The following is an 18,038-nucleotide window of genomic DNA, read 5'->3' on the forward strand; positions in this document are numbered from 1 at the left end:
CACTGACCGTCTTGTAATAAATCCTGAGGTGAATACCATGCTGACCAAGTCCTACATGACACTAGGGTAGGGGCCCAAGTCTGTTTAGCTGCTTTGCCTTTGTTAGACATACTGTAACTGCATACACACAATATGGTAATGTGCAGCATGTAACGTGTAACTGAGAACAGTATGTGACAATGGTGGTCATTCTGAGTTGATCGCTAGCTGCATTCGTGCACTGTGCAGCGTTGAGTCCAAAAATCGGCACTTCTGTGCATGCGTATGCGGCGCAATGCGCACGCGCTATGTACTATTACATCGAATGATGTAGTTTTGCACAAGGTCTAGCGAACCTTTTCAGTCGCACTGCTGGCCGCAGAGTGATTGACAGGAAGAGGGCGTTTCTGGGTGTCAACTGACTGTTTTCAGGGAGTGTTGAAAAAACGCAGGCGTGCCAGGAAAAATGCAGGCGTGGCTGGGCGAACGCAGGGCGTGTTTGTGACGTCAAAACGGGAACTGAACAGTCTGAAGTCATCCAAAACAAGGTAAGAAAAAAGGGGATCAGTTTCTATGGGTGCACTCTTTTCCCAGAAACCAATAAAGATTTTTAATACCAAATCTGTGTCTCTATATTTTTATATATATATGTAGATTAACACTTGATTTTTAGTATATACCAATACCCATATGGAATAAGTCAACTTTATTTAATGTCCCATATGAAGTATTATGACCCTAAGTTGGGCCGTAAAGGTGAAATATAAAAACAATGAAGGATAGTGGACGTGAATCAGAAAAATGGACAAATAAAGAAAAAGAGAGAATTTATTTGTCCTAGTGTCAAATAATAAAGAAGATTAAAATCAAAGCCATGTGCCGCCTATCATTTATTAGTGTTTTATATACACATAGTATTCCACTGTTGTGTTCCTTAGAAGAATAAAAATTCGGATATGTATATATCTCTGTATGTATATTCTTGAATATTATTATGGTAACTCCAGATTGCTGATAAATTTCTTCATAGATCTATATCACCCTTATAGTGTTATTATATACAATAATTGCTCTAGATTACATACGAGCCTTCTATTGTTCAGTGGGGACAGCAATTCCCCGTGCAGGTACTGATTCTGTGCTTACATCCTGCTAGAAATAATAGTTGCACCTAGTAGAAACAATGTTGCACCTAGTGCCAGAGTATAATTTCGATACAATTGTTGCTAAGTCTAAGCAAAATATCTTGCTGTATTGTAACTATGTTATCTTATGAAAGGAGATCTACAATGTCTCTCTCCAATTGGAGTATAGTTATAAGTAATTCCCTATTATAGGCAGGAGGCACATAGGAGATCTGACTTACAACCAAACCTTCATGTATATATATACCATGCGTGTATCTAAGATTTATTGGTTACACTGTCAGCCTTTTCAGCTAGTAGCATTACATGTTGGTCATATACACACCATTAAAAGAGGGATCAGTTCATATAACCCTACTTAAATTCTTGTGTGTTTATAAGTTATATGACCCCAGTAAAAGATGGTACATCTGGTTTTATTCAATTATGTACTGACAGTGCTCATACTTGATATTCTATAGTGTAATATACAATTGTAAGTGTACTGTATGCCCTTCACAGGGAATAATACGTTAGTAGTCTACTGATGTCAGCTTATATGTGTGTTATGCTCATGCCCAGATCACATTCCAAGCCCCTCATATATTGATTATGGGGCAATTTTAGAGCTTATAGCATTAGTGCAGTGAACACATAGGGTAATTTTATGCCCCTTGAATCTGACAATACTCGTATTTAATGTCCTATAACTGTATTCACACTCAGTAAGATTCTGGTTTTTATTCCCAGATTTCATAAACCTGTGTCAGAAATAGGAGCTTAGATCTAATCACAATACACACATGCTGTGAAATACTCTGAGAGCTATTACACAAATATAATGATAGTATGGAACAGTTGTTTGCTGCTTTGTACTGTCAGTATTTGTATACAGTGTCCTATGACTGTGTTTGCAGTAGGAAGGATCCTAATATCTTTAAACAAATGCTGTAGGCATGTATAAAGAACCAGGGCTTTCTGTGTTATATATTATATCATCACATGGTACCGCACTACAATATACTTGCTGGTATCCCTGTACACCCAAATGTGTGAACAGTTATCTCCTCCTTTGTACTCTCAGTATAAATATGCAGTGTCCTCTCAGTATAAATATGCAGTGTCCTGTGGATATAAGCACAGTGGATAATATCCTGTTATCTTTTATCAGATGCCGTAAGTGTGTACTGAAAACCGAGGCTATCTGTGATAGATGTTACCACATGACACTGCACTGCACTATGCTGGCTGCTATCTCTGAACACTCAGATATATCCTGCACAATGAAAGCATAAGGTTGATAAGTAATATAAGGGAACACAATGTTAACTGCTTTAAATCATTCTGTCTGGCGGCGCATGGCTAATCCCTATGCGCATTTCACTCTATGTTAGAGCTTCGTCAGGGCTCTAGTGCTGTGATGATATAATATATAACACAGAAAGCCCTGGTTCTTTATACATGCCTACAGCATTTGTTTAAAGATATTAGGATCCTTCCTACTGCAAACACAGTCATAGGACACTGTATACAAATACTGACAGTACAAAGCAGCAAACAACTGTTCCATACTATCATTATATTTGTGTAATAGCTCTCAGAGTATTTCACAGCATGTGTGTATTGTGATTAGATCTAAGCTCCTATTTCTGACACAGGTTTATGAAATCTGGGAATAAAAACCAGAATCTTACTGAGTGTGAATACAGTTATAGGACATTAAATACGAGTATTGTCAGATTCAAGGGGCATAAAATTACCCTATGTGTTCACTGCACTAATGCTATAAGCTCTAAAATTGCCCCATAATCAATATATGAGGGGCTTGGAATGTGATCTGGGCATGAGCATAACACACATATAAGCTGACATCAGTAGACTACTAACGTATTATTTCCTGTGAAGGGCATACAGTACACTTACAATTGTATTTTACACTATAGAATATCAAGTATGAGCACTGTCAGTACATAATTGAATAAAACCAGATGTACCATCTTTTACTGGGGTCATATAACTTATAAACACACAAGAATTTAAGTAGGGTTATATGAACTGATCCCTCTTTTAATGGTAAGTATATGACCAACATGTAATGCTACTAGCTGAAAAGGTTGTACAGTGTAACCAATAAATCTTAGATACACGCATGGTATATATATACATGAAGGTTTGGTTGTAAGTCAGATCTCCTATGTGCCTCCTGCCTATAATAGGGAATTACTTATAACTATACTCCAATTGGAGAGAGACATTGTAGATCTCCTTTCATAAGATAACATAGTTACAATACAGCAAGATATTTTGCTTAGACTTAGCAACAATTGTATCGAAATTATACTCTGGCACTAGGTGCAACATTGTTTCTACTAGGTGCAACTATTATTTCTAGCAGGATGTAAGCACAGAATCAGTACCTGCACGGGGAATTGCTGTCCCCACTGAACAATAGAAGGCTCGTATGTAATCTAGAGCAATTATTGTATATAATAACACTATAAGGGTGATATAGATCTATGAAGAAATTTATCAGCAATCTGGAGTTACCATAATAATATTCAAGAATATACATACAGAGATGTATACATATCCGAATTTTTATTCTTCTAAAGGAACACAACAGTGGAATACTATGTGTATATAAAACACTAATAAATGATAGGCGGCACATGGCTTTGATTTTAATCTTCTTTATTATTTGACACTAGGACAAATAAATTCTCTCTTTTTCTTTATTTGTCCATTTTTCTGATTCACGTCCACTATCCTTCATTGTTTTTATATTTCACCTTTACGGCCCAACTTAGGGTCATAATACTTCATATGGGACATTAAATAAAGTTGACTTATTCCATATGGGTATTGGTATATACTAAAAATCAAGTGTTAATCTACATATATATATAAAAATATAGAGACACAGATTTGGTATTAAAAATCTTTATTGGTTTCTGGGAAAAGAGTGCACCCATAGAAACTGATCCCCTTTTTTCTTACCTTGTTTTGCATGTATTCTAGGATCAGTGGGTAGCACCAGTCTATAACAATTTATCTATAGCATACATAGTTATTGAGAGACTATATCCCTATAACCACTATCTATCATTAAATTAATCAAGAAACTGGTGCGGGACTTTTTTGCCTTTTGAGTCTGAAGTCATCGCAAGCGCTGAGTAGGTTTTGAGCTACTCTAAAACCGCACACAAAAAACTTTGGTAGCCGCTCTGCGATCCTTTCGTTTGCACTTCTGCTAAGCTAAAATACACTTCCAGTGGGAGGCGGCATAACGTTTGCACGGCTGCTAAAAACAGCTAGCGAGCGATCAACTCGGAATGACAACCAATGAGCCTTCACAAATACAATAAATTGTAATATGGGCAAAAGTGTCCCCAGTGCCTGTAATATATTTGCCCTGGTGGTCTAGTGGTAGTCCAAGGCTTGCAATGGACTGGGTACACATCAGCAACCTCCGGTCCGTCTCCCGGGACCGGAGGTATGGACTGCCACGATCGCAGGTCCCGCAAGCGGGAACCTGCCTTACCTGTTCCCCAGTGTCCGGTTGCAGTCCGGGGTAACCCCGGGTGCCCCTGCTAGCGAAGGCTGACAGGGACCTGACGAAAGTTCCTTACCGTGGCTGGAGCCGCGGAGCCGGTGGGGGTGATGGAGCAGCAGCGTTGTTTTCCAAAGGACTGCCTAGCACTGCTTGCCCAGATAAAAAAACAGATAAGGCTTCTAAAAAAATGAAAGCTTACTGCACTGCTATCTGGTGACCAGAACCTTAGCTGCGGGGTCGGGGTATGATGGGAGAGGGGTCCAGTGCATCCTGGGACCTTGTAAAAGCTTTGCTGTTCGATGCCTGTCCTGGTCTTCACCAGCATACCCCAAGGTTAACCCAGTGGAACCTATGGAACCTGAAGAAGAAAAATAAATAATGTCCTCAAATTAACCCCAAATCAACTTTTTTGTTTTGTTTTATTATGCACACCAAATGTAATTTATTTAAATGAAAAAAAAAAAAATGCTTTATATCATTTAAAAAAAATAAAAAAATAAAGTGGCCTTAAATATCCCCATATAACCTTTCTACTTTTTTCTTTTTAATTTTATTTAAATGAAAAAGTTTTTTTCAAATCTGTTTGTTTTTGTTTTTTTAAATTGCACAAATCAGCCATTTGAAATTTTTTAGGAACCTCCAGTACTTTCTTTATGGACAATAACAGCCCTTTATATGGTCTTGTTATCTCATTTGCTACCTTTTGGGGTCCAGGATGATTTTCCACTTCTCCATGCACTTTTTCCAGGTCACTTTTTGTAGCAAATTTGCGAGTACAGCGAATTGGTGTTTCTTATTGGATCTAACATTTCTCAGGCGTGCGCATTGGTGCTATTCATGTGAGTTCATAGGTGTGCGCACAGGGGGTGCCTTGTGCGCACAGGCACCCCCTAATGTCCGGCACCCCCCACAAGCCTGTTGCTACCGCCGCCGATTCCCGTCTCAGTCTGACACTGAGCATGAAGGGAGGAGAGCGCTGCGCGCGTCTCTCCTGCCCCTCTCTGTGTGTCCCCGTTTCCGGATGTCATTTACAATGGCTCTCGGCTGTCAGCCAATCAGAGCTAGCTGACCGGCTCTTGATCGGCTCACAAACCGGTGCCATATTTCAAATGGCCGCCGGAGACATCCAGGGACTCAGTGAAATGAGGCACAGGATAGAGGTGCGCTGCGCTCTCCTCCACTCAGCGGCAGAAAAGGAAATAAGCGGGACTGGCAACAGGAGGGGGAGCACAAATGGGGGCATGTGTATCTGGCACCACTGGGGGCAAGTGTGTATCTGGCACCACTGGGGGCAAGTGTGTATCTGGCACCGCTAGGGGTATTGAGTAAGGTGAACCACTGGGGGCATATGTTTATATTGCTTTGAGTGTCAATAGGCGGTGCTAGACATGCCCAGTAGGTGGTGCCAAACACACCCCTCCGACAGTGCACCCCCTAATAAAATGTTCTGCGCACGCCTATGTGTGAGTTTAATGATGCAAGTTTCCTTTTCTCACACCTAGGGGCAAATTCAGTAAGGATGACTTATGCGATCCTTACTGAACATAGGCAAAACTAGACATTTGGTAATGGGTGGTCCCAGTTGGGCCCCCACTCCCAAAAAGAACTACAAAGCTAAAGATGTTCTCGCACCGAAGGCATGCGTGGTGAAAAATGGGCGTGACCACATACCAGAAGGGCGTGGTCACTGAAAATGGGGAGTGTCAACATGATATGTTTCTTGTTACACTTGCAACATTCATTTCAATTCCAAGTGCACCTTACCTATGTGATGGTTGATCACAATATGGAACCTCTAAAGAACTGTACCCTCTAAGGCAGACGGCATCTTCAGTTGGTATTCACTATTCATGTAAGAGATCACATCGTCCAGAAGATGCCTGTTTGAGTAGGAAAATTAACAAGGTCAGCATCATACAACAGCGGTTCCGCCAGACTCACATCCTGCCCCCTGCATCTCTCAGCCACACCACCATCTCCCTCTGATGTTGTCTCTCAGCACTCCATCACCTACCCCCTGCATCGTCTCTCAGCACACCATCACCTACCCCCTGCATCGTCTCTCAGCACACCACCTACCCCCTGCATCGTCTCTCAGCACACCATCACCTACCCCCTGCATCGTCTCTCAGCACACCATCACCTACCCCGTGTCATCTCTCGGCACACCATCACCTACCCCCTGTGTAGTCTCTCAGCACATCATCACCTCCCCCTGCATCATCTCTCAGCACACCATCACCTACCCCCTGCGTTGTCTCTCAGCACACCATCACCTACCCTCTGTGTCGTCTCTCAGCACACCATTACCTACATCATCTCTTAGCACATCATCACCTACCCCCTGCATCATCTCTCAGCACATCATCACCTACCCCGTGTCGTCTCTCAGCACACCATCACCTACCCTGTGTCGTCTCTCAGCACACCATCAGCGATCCCCTGTGTCATCTCTCAGCACACAATCACCTACTACTCCGTGTTGTCTCTCAGCACACCATCACCTACCCTGTGTCATCTCTCAGCACACCATCACCTACCCCCTGTGTCATCTCTCAGCACACCACCATCTACCCCCTCAAAGTCTCTCAGCACACCAACAACGTACCATGTGTCGTCTCTCAGTACACCATCACATTCTAAGTCTGTGTCTCCCCCCCATTAATTCTATTTCTGAGTATGTCTCTCCTCTTCATTATATGTCTCTTAGTGTCTCTCCCCTTCATTCTACACCATCACATTCTATGCCTGCGTCTCCCCCCTATTAATTCTATCTTTGTGTGTCTCTCCCCTTCATTATATGTCTCTCAGTGTGTGCCCCCCCCCCCCCCCCCTTTCTATGCCTCTCAGTGTCTCTCTCTTCCTCTTCTAAGTCTCTAAGGGTGTCCCCCCTTCTATGTCTCTCACCCCATATCTCCCAAATGTGTCTCTCTCTACCCTCCCCTCTGTCTCTCAATGCCCCCCTCCCCTACCCCTTCAATGTGTATTTCCCCCCCCCTTCGAATAATATCACAGCAGGGTCACCTCTCTCCTCCCCCTTCCTCCTGGGAGTTGGCGGGGTGAGCCAGCTAGGAGCCGGTCGCTAAGAGGAATGAGGTCCAGTGGGGTGAGGTAGCTGTGAGCCGGAGGGGTGAGGAGGCTGGAGCCGGGAACTGAGGACCGGGAGCCGAGGACCGGGAGCCAGTGGAGGGCAGCAGGAGAGACCGCAATAAGAGCTGGTGGTGGGAGGGAGGACTTGCGGAGCACCAGCTCGGCAGGCAGCCTTTGACAGGAACAAGTGCGGTGTGACATCAGCACATCACGCCGCTCACATTCAATAGCATGAGGAGGAGACGGGCCCGGGGAGCAGCAGCGCGGCTATAGTCCTCACGGTCAGCAATGGATACAGGCTAATGGGTGGTCCGGTGCACCCCCGGACCACCCCTCAAATTCGTCTATGTTACTGAAGTTTCCCGATGGTCAGGTCCTACACGTGCGCATGTGCAGAATGGGTCCTGCGATTGCATGGATGCGAATGCCTCTGCCTGATCGACAGGCAGAGGCATTCAGAGGAAGGGGCGGGAGTGGCTGGTGTTCAGGAAGCGGGGTATATCGGGAGTGTCGTGGCCAAGGACTGCGTCGCGAGATGCAGTTTCATTGGGCTTGCAAGTAGCACTGCGATGGTGAGCCTGCTCTCACAGATGAACATGCAGAAATGCAGGACGGGTGAGGTAAGCGAGCAGCTTTGTAATTGCAATCCTCACTGAATTAGGCCCTTAATTGGGTTTGTACATCTCTCATTTAATTTCTTTGCTCTTTTTACATCCACAACATTTCTCCCTGTTGCTTTCTCTTGATAGAACCCAAAACAATCGGAAAGTCCTGGCACATAGGGATCGTTTTTGCTATTTTTGTCATATCGATCGCTTTATTTGTGATACAATGGAAATCAAATTAACACTATGCACAAAAGGATATCTGGTGAGTACAGAATTTAATGTTATTGTCTATGTGTGTTGTTTTGCAGCACCTTTATACACTGGGGTTTAGGTGGTTTTCAACAGAAAACCTACGTCTGGCCCCGACTTTCTCCAGTTATAAAGCCTAGAGACTTACACATGGCAGGTCAGTTCAGATCGCAGCTAGTTCTGTCTGCAGCGGACCATGGGGGGGATTCAGACCTGATCGTAGATGTGCTAAATTTAGCACAGCTACGATCAGCTTCTCTGACATGCGGGGGGACACCCAGCACAGGGCTAGTCCGCCCCCCATACCATATTGCACATTGGCGATGCTTTTGCACTTCAGGAGTAGCTCCCCACCACCGCAATTCCTGCACGCTGGCAGGGAACTACCTGTCGCTGTGAGGGTCGCAGTGGCTGTGTGTGACGTCACACAGCTGTCGCGGCCTGCTCCCCCAATGGTCCGGGCACAACTGCGTTGCCCGGTCCACGCCCCCCTAAATGGCGGCCAAACACCCGTTGTCCACCCCCACCCGCCCAGCGATCACCTCTGCCTGTGAATCAGGCAAAGGTGATCACAGGGCTGAGATAGCCATCGGCTGTCTGGCATGCGTCAGCGCATGCGCACTTCAGACCTGATCGTTGCTGTGCGAAAACGCACAGCACCGAACAGGTCTGAATAAGCCCCCTAGGGCCAGATTCAGTAAGGATTGTGAATTCTGCTAACTAGCAGAATTTGCAATCCTTTGGATCACATGCTGATCGCCGCCTCCCCCGCCCCGAAATTGCAAACGCATCACAATTTCTACTTGTTAGCAGAAATTGAGGATGCCTGCTGCCGCCATGTTCCCGATCGTGGCGGCTGTGTGTGACATTATGCAGCTGCCGCGATCAAGCCCCCGACACCCACCCCCACCCCCACCACGTTGCACCGCCCCCCCTCCCCCCGTTTGGCTGCTTCTGCAATGCTCCATCTCCTCACATTTACTGTGGGGTGCCCGTAGAAAGTGTGGACGCATGTGCAGGATGGGTGCTTTGCATGCGCTTGCGGGGCAAATGTAATAATTCTGATTGGCTCGCCATTTGCGATCCAACCTGAATTAGCCCCCTAGCCTTCTACAAATCCCCTTCAGCTTTTAACTTGCGACAGAGTTATTAGACGGAACCCTGGAGATTCGACTGGACTACATTATTTTTACTATTTAATCGATTACCATCATCTGGGACAGATCTTAAAACATCTGAGATAAGAGCTGAGTGTTCTAATTTGTTCCTGCTATTATTGTAACTGAGTATAACTTGTCACTTACATGTTTTCATTGTAGCAACTTAGATAATTAAATGCTTATCTTTTATGAAATGTCCTGTGTCAGTCTCCATATTTAACACATTGTATCCCAGACAGGGCTGTTTCTAGCCAATTTGGCTCCCAGTGCGAGATTTCAAAATGCGCCCCCCCCATTGCCATTAAAAAAATGCGCCCCCCGTAGCTATAAAAAAACAAAAAGCAAGCACACGTCGAAGGCGCGTGCGCTCCCGACAAGGGGCGTGGCCTCATTCAAATGGGCGTGGTCTCATTAAAGTGGGCATGGCCTCATCTGATATCATCACGGCCACCACGGGGAAAAATAATAAAATCAAAAGTCCCCATCTTACACATTACGGCAGGCAAGTGTCCCCATTTACACATTACGGCAGGCAGGTGTCCCCATTTCACACATCACGGCAGGCAGGTGTCCCCATTTTACACAGTACGGCAGGCAGTTGTCCCCATTTTACACGGTACGGCAGGCACGTGTCCCCATTTTACACATCACGGCAGGCAAGTGTTCCCATTTTACACAGTACGGCAGGCAGTTGTCCCCATTTTACACAGTACGGCAGGCAGGTGTCCCCATTTTACACATTACGGCAGGCACATGTCTCCATTTTACACAGTATGGCAGGCAGGTGTCCCCATTTTACACAGTACGGCAGGCAGGTGTCCCCATTTTACACATTACGCAGGCAGGTGTCCCTATTTTACACATTACGGTAGGCAGGTGTCCCCATTTTACACAGTACCCAGGCAGGTGTCCCCATTTTATACAGTACGGCAGGCAGGTGTCCCCATTTTACACAGTACACAGGCAGGTGTCCCCATTTTATACAGTGCGGCAGGCAGGTGTCAAGTGGGGGGGAAGGAAGGGAGAGAGAGAGAGACTACTTACATATAGAGAACCTTCCCGCTCTTCGGGTCGGGCCGCCTCACCTCCCTTGCACCGGCCGCCGCCTCCTTACAGCTTGTCTGCTCCTCCACCATCATCCCGAGTACTCCTGCCGGGAGGGGGGGGGGTAGAATTGCATCATTCCGCGAAACTCCGCCCCCCAAGCAGGAGTGCTCGGGAAGAGTGAGGAGCAGTAGACAAGGACATGCAAAGTGCCACGTCCGCCGCAAGAAACGGCACTGATCCCAGAACCTGGTTGCTTGAGTTTTTTTCACCTGACAATATTTTGGCATACGGGGTCATTCCGATTTGTTCGCTCGCTAGCAGTTTTTAGCACCCTTGCAAACGCTATGCCGCCTCCCACTGTATTTTAGCTTAGCAGAAGTGCAAACGAAAGGATCGCAGAGCGGCTACAAAGTTTTTTTTGTGCAGTTTCAGAGTAGCTCAAAACCTACTCAGCGCTTGCGATCACTTCAGACTGTTCAGTTCCTGTTTTGACGTCACAAACACGCCCTGCGTTCGCCCAGCTACGCCTGCGTTTTACCCGGCACGCCTGCGGTTTTTCGAACACTCCCTGAAAACGGTCAGTTGACACCCAGAAACGCCCACTTCATGTCAATCACTCTGCGCCCAGCAGTGCGACTGAAAAGCTTTACTAGACCCTGTGTGAAACCACTTCGGCCGTTGTAATAGTACATCGCGCGTGTGCATTGCGCCGCATACGCATGTGCAGAATTGACGTTTTTTGTGCCTCATCGCAGCACAGCGAACGAATGCAGCTAGCGATCAACTCGGAATGACCACCATAGTCCGTTACAGGATACCTGAAAGTAAGATGCAGACTTTAACAGAGGTTGTGTGATTCTGTAAAGTAATGTGAACAAAATATTGATCCACAGTTGAAATTGGTGCAGAGAGAGAGAGAGAGAGGTACTGATATAACGCAAATAGCACCATGCATGACCAGTTATTTTGTGAAAAATGTACCACCTGCGGTATCTGTAGACAAGATACCATTGTTCACTCAAGCAGAACCAAAGAGAGTGTGGCATGTGTGCAGGTCCGTGGAACTGGCAGCTTTAGGGGAACAGGAGGAGGGTGGTGACAGAACATATCAGGGACAGGTTACACAAAAGTCAGGCATAGACTCTGTCCATTTTGAAACACATGAGAAACAAATGCTTTTTGATTCATTGATTGTGGATGTTGAGAAATAAGGAATAATTGTATTACTGCAGAAAGATTTGTCTGAGCGGTGCAAAGTGTCACAGAAGAAGCAAAAACAGGAGGGTGTGGTCTCTGCTCCGTCTAGAGATAGAAGTGAGACTGATCAGGAAGTGGGTGAATCAGCCAGTCAGTATGCCCCGCCTAGTCCATGCCCCTCATCCTATGAAGCAAAGATAGCCCTCTGGGGCACAGGGTGGGAAGGAGGGGAGTCAGCCAAGGGTGGGGATATACAAGCATTCACCACCCCCTGGAAAAAGACAAACTTTATTCTGTCACAGAGAGGGGGCTTCTGGCAGCAAGGGACGTGCAATCAGGGGAGGCAGTGCCTCCCCTGTCAATTATTAAAATAATACAAAGAAGATACTTATGACACAGATTTTGTGTCATAAGTATGTGCTTTAACCTTTGTATTATTTTAATCATTTTGATCTTTGTAAAAATCCATGTTAAGTGTTTTGGAGGCACCGCTCTCGGTGCCTCCCACTGACAATGTGAAAGGGCCGGAAGCGGGGGAGGGGGGGGGGGGCGGGTCAAGCAGTGAGAAGTAAAATTCCATTAAAAGAAAGCCTTGTGAGCGGCACTAGTAGAAGTGCCTCTTTTACAGGGGCATGCTTTCAGCTCATATGCAGCTGTGGAGTCGGGGATGTGTCATCTAGGATTTTTTTAAATTATATTATAACATTAACTACAGTATATGTGGCCGTCCCCGCTCACACGCCCCCAAGTCCATCCCGCAGTATGTCCCCCTGCACCGTGGCAGATCTGGTAGAGGATCGACATTTTAAATGTCGGTACTTTGACCATGTTGACATTTTAAAAGTTGGTATTTTGACCGTCAGTCAATTGTTGTTGGTATTTTGATCATCGGGATTTTGATTGTAGGTAAATCGTACTGATCCCTCCCTGTGTGTGTGTGTGGGGGGGGGGTCAGAGACGCGTGCAGCCCCTACAAAAGTGTGACCAGAAAGAGAGCTGAATTTGTGTGGACAGCTGAACAGGAAGATATGGTTCAAGCTTGAAAACAAGATATCCAGGAGCATAATGCTCTGCGTCCTATTCAGGGACATCAGTCATTTTTCATGGACGTGACAGTAACTGATGTTTTCATTGGACTTTGGGCTAAGCAGTTACCACGCTCACAGACAAGATACTCATTTTTGGAAAAGACTTTGCTAGCAGCATATACTGCACTTCGGGATGTGAGAAATGTCACCAAGCAACAACCTGTCACTAGAAAAACAGCCTTAGTGGCAGGGTGGGTGAGACAAGAGGGCCTAGGTGCACATACAGCCATGGCCCAGAAGCAGATGCTACAGAAGTGGAAGTGGTATCTGTCAGAAAGAGGTGGAGTGTCCAGCCAAGAGCCTGTTCAAGTGACCTGCTGCACTGCCAGAATGCTGAACTGTGAAAGTTCAGAGACTGAATTGCCTCCACTAACAAAGGAGGTCCAGTTCCGATCACAGAACCATATACCCAACTGACCAAAGAAGAAGTATGCATAGTTCATAAACAGGTCATCAACAGTGGTCTCCACAAGAGGCATCCAAGGACTGATCCATGGAAGTGCTGAAGATAGAACAAGTCAGTATGCAGAACTACATGTTGTAGTCAATGTCAGGAATCTGCATTCTCCATCGCATCACTACTGTGGAACTACAGGTTCCAGCAGTTCAGTTCTGTTCCAGTTCTAGTTTTCAGTCTACGGCAGCCTGGAGTACACAGTTCTTCAGCTAACTCACAGCTGATCTGAACACCCAATCCAGCGGGGTGTGTTCTCACAGAGATGCAACATCCAATCATCACAGACCAAGGGGTCCTGGCTCAGTCTCATCGCCTTGGACAACACGTCACATTCTGTGAACAGGCGGCTCCTGTTTGCAGTCATCTGTCTGCAGAGATACCCCTGTGTATTGGACCTGTGGAACTACAGGTCCCAGCAGTTCCAGTTCCGTTCCAGTTCCAGGTTCCAGTCTTCAATTCTATGTTTCCAGCAATCTCCTATTTCTGGCATCTCCAAGTTGTTTCCCTGTTCCAGTGTTCCTGAGGAACTACAAGTACCAGCATCCACTCCAGCTCTCCTGCGAGTCACATTCAGTGTACAAGTTCCTGTGTTCCAGTCTCCAGTCTTCATTTTTCCAGTTTGCTACGAACTCCAGCCACAGTCTGCTACACCAATCTGCAGTAAGAGACTTTCCTCAGGTGTTTTCTCAGTTCTCAGCCTGTGCACCTAATTACCAGCATTCCACACTGTCCATTGCCTTTAGCACTTAACATCTTGCTGTGTTAGAACTGTCTTCTGCTAGGGCCTTGCTTGGCTTTAAGACGTGTGCTTCTACAGAGACTGTGTGCTTTGTTCATTATTGCCTCATCATTTATATCAAGTTTCAAGTTAATTTCCATTGTTCATTTGTTACCAGTGACTTTTGCAATATTCATTTAATCGGACTAAGTTGTCATTCATTATTCCTGTCATCCATTATATCAGTTGTTCCTGTTATCCGTTATCCCTTTGTGATAATAAATACCAAGCGTACATGCTCGGAACTTTCCTTCAGCCTATCCGTTTCCTCTATCGCTCCTACACTGACCCACTAGTGTCCCCTCCGGGGACAGACAAAGTTACAGAATCCTGACAGTCAAGCTGCTGGAAGACATCAAAGGCCCTCCCGTCACCATTTACTCCAACAGACACCAGAACAATTGGAAGGTGCATGATAAGGACTTCTGGGGAGGAACCAAGCTGTGGAATGAAAGGCAATGAAATTGAAGATGCCCTGGTGCAAATCAGAACAGTGAAGGTCACCCCACAAGAAAAAACAGAACTGTATCATTCGGGAGAAGAAAGTAATGGTGTCCCAATGTCACAACTTATGGCCCAAAAAATAGTGGAGAAGTGTGAAACTCATCAATTGTCGAATAGCCGCAAGAAGCAGACTTAAGATATGAGTGGTGCTGAGGCATGTCGCTCTGCGAGTGTCGCCAAAAAATGTTGAAAGAATTACAGCTGCGATGTGAGACATCCATAGAAATCCAGTTTTATGATGGAACACATTTCATTGTCAAGTGAGTCAAAGACTTGGTGGCTAAGTGGGGATGTACTGGTTGTACTACATTCCCTGTTATCAGCAAGCTGCAATGTTGAGTGAGCACATGAATGAGCTCCTGAAGGACCAGGGAAGAACGTCAATGCATAAGAGTAAGGGTGGGGATGAAGACCTTCAGGAAGCTGTGTGTTGTTTGAATGAGAGGGCATTAGAGGGGAACATCTCATATACCAGGTGGAACTGACACAGAGAGAAGCCATAGGCTTTCACTTGATTATATTAAACATTGTGTATGTAGCACAGAAATTTTCAGGAGAAATTATCACAGCTGACAGATATGTGATATGTTTTATTTTTAAATGATACTGATTCCTGACTATTTTTCTTCCCACAGGCTGTGCCCCAGATTGACATGATGGCGTACAAATTATTCAGGCTCAGTCCAAACAAGGCTTTGTGGGCTAGTATCATGGGCATCAGCATCCTGATAGTTGGAACAACTTTGATGCGGATTTTCCATCCTACTTACCTCTACAAGAACGATATCGAGACAAGACAAAGTCTATTGGAGCCATGGTGTAACTCCTGTCTACAAGTACATTATAGAGCTGCAGAACAATTGCAGATTAAGGACTGTGGTACCCATGCCCCAGTTGCTGCCAATTCCATAAACTGGGTCCTCTCGTGTCAGATGATTACATTTCTAGTCTTCTGCAGAGAATCCTAAACTCATGTAAATAGTAACTTGTTATATTTGTACGGCTATTGTGCTGTATTAATGTATTTGTTCATTGTGGTCGGACGCTTCCTAGCCGTCACTGACTGCATCCTGCGATCACACGGGATCTGGACAATTAAGGGATTCCCGCTTACAGTCAGTAACCACCTGTTACTGACTCCACCCACTGCGCAGTGGGCGGGTATGATGCTGCAACCACCAGACTCCTTATTCCCATGACGTCTGGAACCACGGTTCTGCTCAGGCTCCTACCATCGGTACCTTAAAACCGAATGCTGCTGTGTATGCGTCGACTTTGCTGTCACACCACCTGGTTGGCGTTGGCTGACCCCCACTGGTCACTGACCAGGCCTCTGCAAGGTAGCTGGCAGAAGGCAGAGCTTGGAGACGCTGGGCTCGTACCAGGACAGGAGGAAAACGGGGCCGCTTTTGGAGCGTTTCTGCTTGACGCAAGATGAAGCGGCCGTCTTGAGGCAAAGGTTGTTTATTTGCTCAATAGTTCTGAAGTGAACACTTCCTTGTTACCAGGGGAAACAGCATACAATAAGATGTTCACAGCAGAACGAAGATGGTATACATAGACTGAGGCTAGCAGGCTTCTCTTTTTATACAGTAAGAACACACTACACCTCAGGAGGTAGTTCCGCCCTGGGTTCTTTTCCATCCAATCAAACTATCTTACACGATGTATAAATAAACACATTACAAAAGGAGATAATAACTGAATTATTTCCTCCTTCCTGTTACGCATAGACAAAGTTCTGTATACTTTAAACATAATCGGCATACTAAATAGTGCAGCCCAGGAAATCTTAAATCAAAGTGTTTCTACACAAACCTACTGGGAAGACACCCTAGTTTGCATTCGTAATACACAATTTGATTTAGTCTATTCCTATTCTGTCTTTCACATCTCTAAAACTGGTTTGGCTTATTACACAACAGAAGATTCGGATAAGACAGAAAACAAGTCTTTTCACCCTCATGTGCCTAGAACTGTTACACAGAGACACATCTAAACCTCAAAGAAATGGCATTGCCACAGACCACCTTTCAGGTGCCAGGGTCATCAACATCTCAGTAGGTGAGAAGGTTCCAGGGCAATTTGTCCTTAAATGTCAATGCATTTTAAAACCAAAAGAGCTTGCCTAGAGCATTAAATATAACATGTTAAAAACACATTATTAAACATGCATTTACAGTACATGGCGCCCAGCGCCAATTTGTCATACTGAGCCGTATTGGAATAAAATGCTGTTATACTTACATTGCGTCCTCTTTTTATTCCCTCCTCTTGCCCCATAATACATCATGCACCTACCCGCTATGGCACCTCAGGTATGTCATTCTTAGCTTGGCCCTGTATTGGCAGTAGTTATGAACAAATATTTAGGAGAACATAGATTAGAAATTCAGCAAGAACCAGCCGGATCACTGATACACGAGGCCTCAATCCTGTCATAAGATACGTAGGGGGAGGGTTATCAAAGCTTGGAGAGAGATTTCCACCCCCCTTATTTACTAATGTTACTATTATTTTTCCTGCATTATCTTCATAATATATAATTCATCCTAACTTGTTAAATGGAATTTAGGACTGATTGGTGAATACACAGTATATATTCTCCACGATAACACTATCCATTATAATGTGCATGTTTGTCCTCTTAAAATATACTTTTTAGGATATATCTTTACAATGAGGTATATATCTTCTACTCAATTCAGAGGCAAACACAAGATTCCAGGAAGGGAGGGGAAGGGGGGGGGATTACAAATGTTTTATCTTAGAGCGTTTGTCACCAGCCCATGAAGGATGCACAATTAGTATGTAATAAAGTATAGTCTACTCCAAACACAGTGCAGCTTATGTAATACAGTACATCACACATACTGAGTGCAGGGGTCCCTCCTCACACTGCACTGCGGGGTGCTGTATAGGAGCAGAGGGGGTGCACACTGTCTCGGACTCAGAATACAGTATGTAGGGAACAGGCCAGAGGCAAAACAGCAGGTGGCACTGACAGACGACACATGTTGGCGCTCTGCCGCCCTCTTTATATGTCTCACTGTCTGCTTGTAGCTGTGCAGCAGGGTTATTACTGTCCTGCAGCACCTCTCTCTGCCCCCGCTGCAGCACCTCTCTGTCTAGCCCAGCTGCTGCAGCACCTCTCTCTGCCCCCGCTGCAGCACCTCTCTGTCTAGCCCAGCTGCTGCAGCACCT

At 45.3% G+C, this 18,038-nt stretch overlaps 2 protein-coding genes across 2 annotated transcripts in view; one reads left to right on the forward strand and one right to left on the reverse strand.

Annotated features, from left to right (window-relative positions):
• Nucleotides 1-8,222, reverse strand: part of LOC134949551 (putative nuclease HARBI1) — a 144,337-nt gene extending 136,115 nt beyond the window's left edge. The window contains exons 1-2 of the mRNA XM_063938193.1: nt 7,681-8,222; nt 6,421-6,536 (exon numbers count right to left, since the gene is read on the reverse strand). The gene's annotated coding sequence lies outside the window, so the exon portion shown is untranslated. The remainder of the gene's footprint in view (nt 1-6,420; nt 6,537-7,680) is intronic.
• The window catches only part of LOC134949552 (hereditary hemochromatosis protein homolog), a 72,021-nt gene extending 54,941 nt beyond the window's left edge, over nt 1-17,080 (forward strand). The window contains exons 5-6 of the mRNA XM_063938194.1: nt 8,496-8,616; nt 15,470-17,080. Coding sequence (XP_063794264.1) covers nt 8,496-8,593 — 98 coding nt within the window. The 3' untranslated portion in view covers nt 8,594-8,616; nt 15,470-17,080. The remainder of the gene's footprint in view (nt 1-8,495; nt 8,617-15,469) is intronic.
• The last annotated feature ends 958 nt before the right edge of the window (nt 17,081-18,038 follow it).

Source organism: Pseudophryne corroboree, chromosome 8 (genome assembly GCF_028390025.1).
Source record: "Pseudophryne corroboree isolate aPseCor3 chromosome 8, aPseCor3.hap2, whole genome shotgun sequence".
NCBI lineage: Eukaryota > Metazoa > Chordata > Amphibia > Anura > Myobatrachidae > Pseudophryne > Pseudophryne corroboree.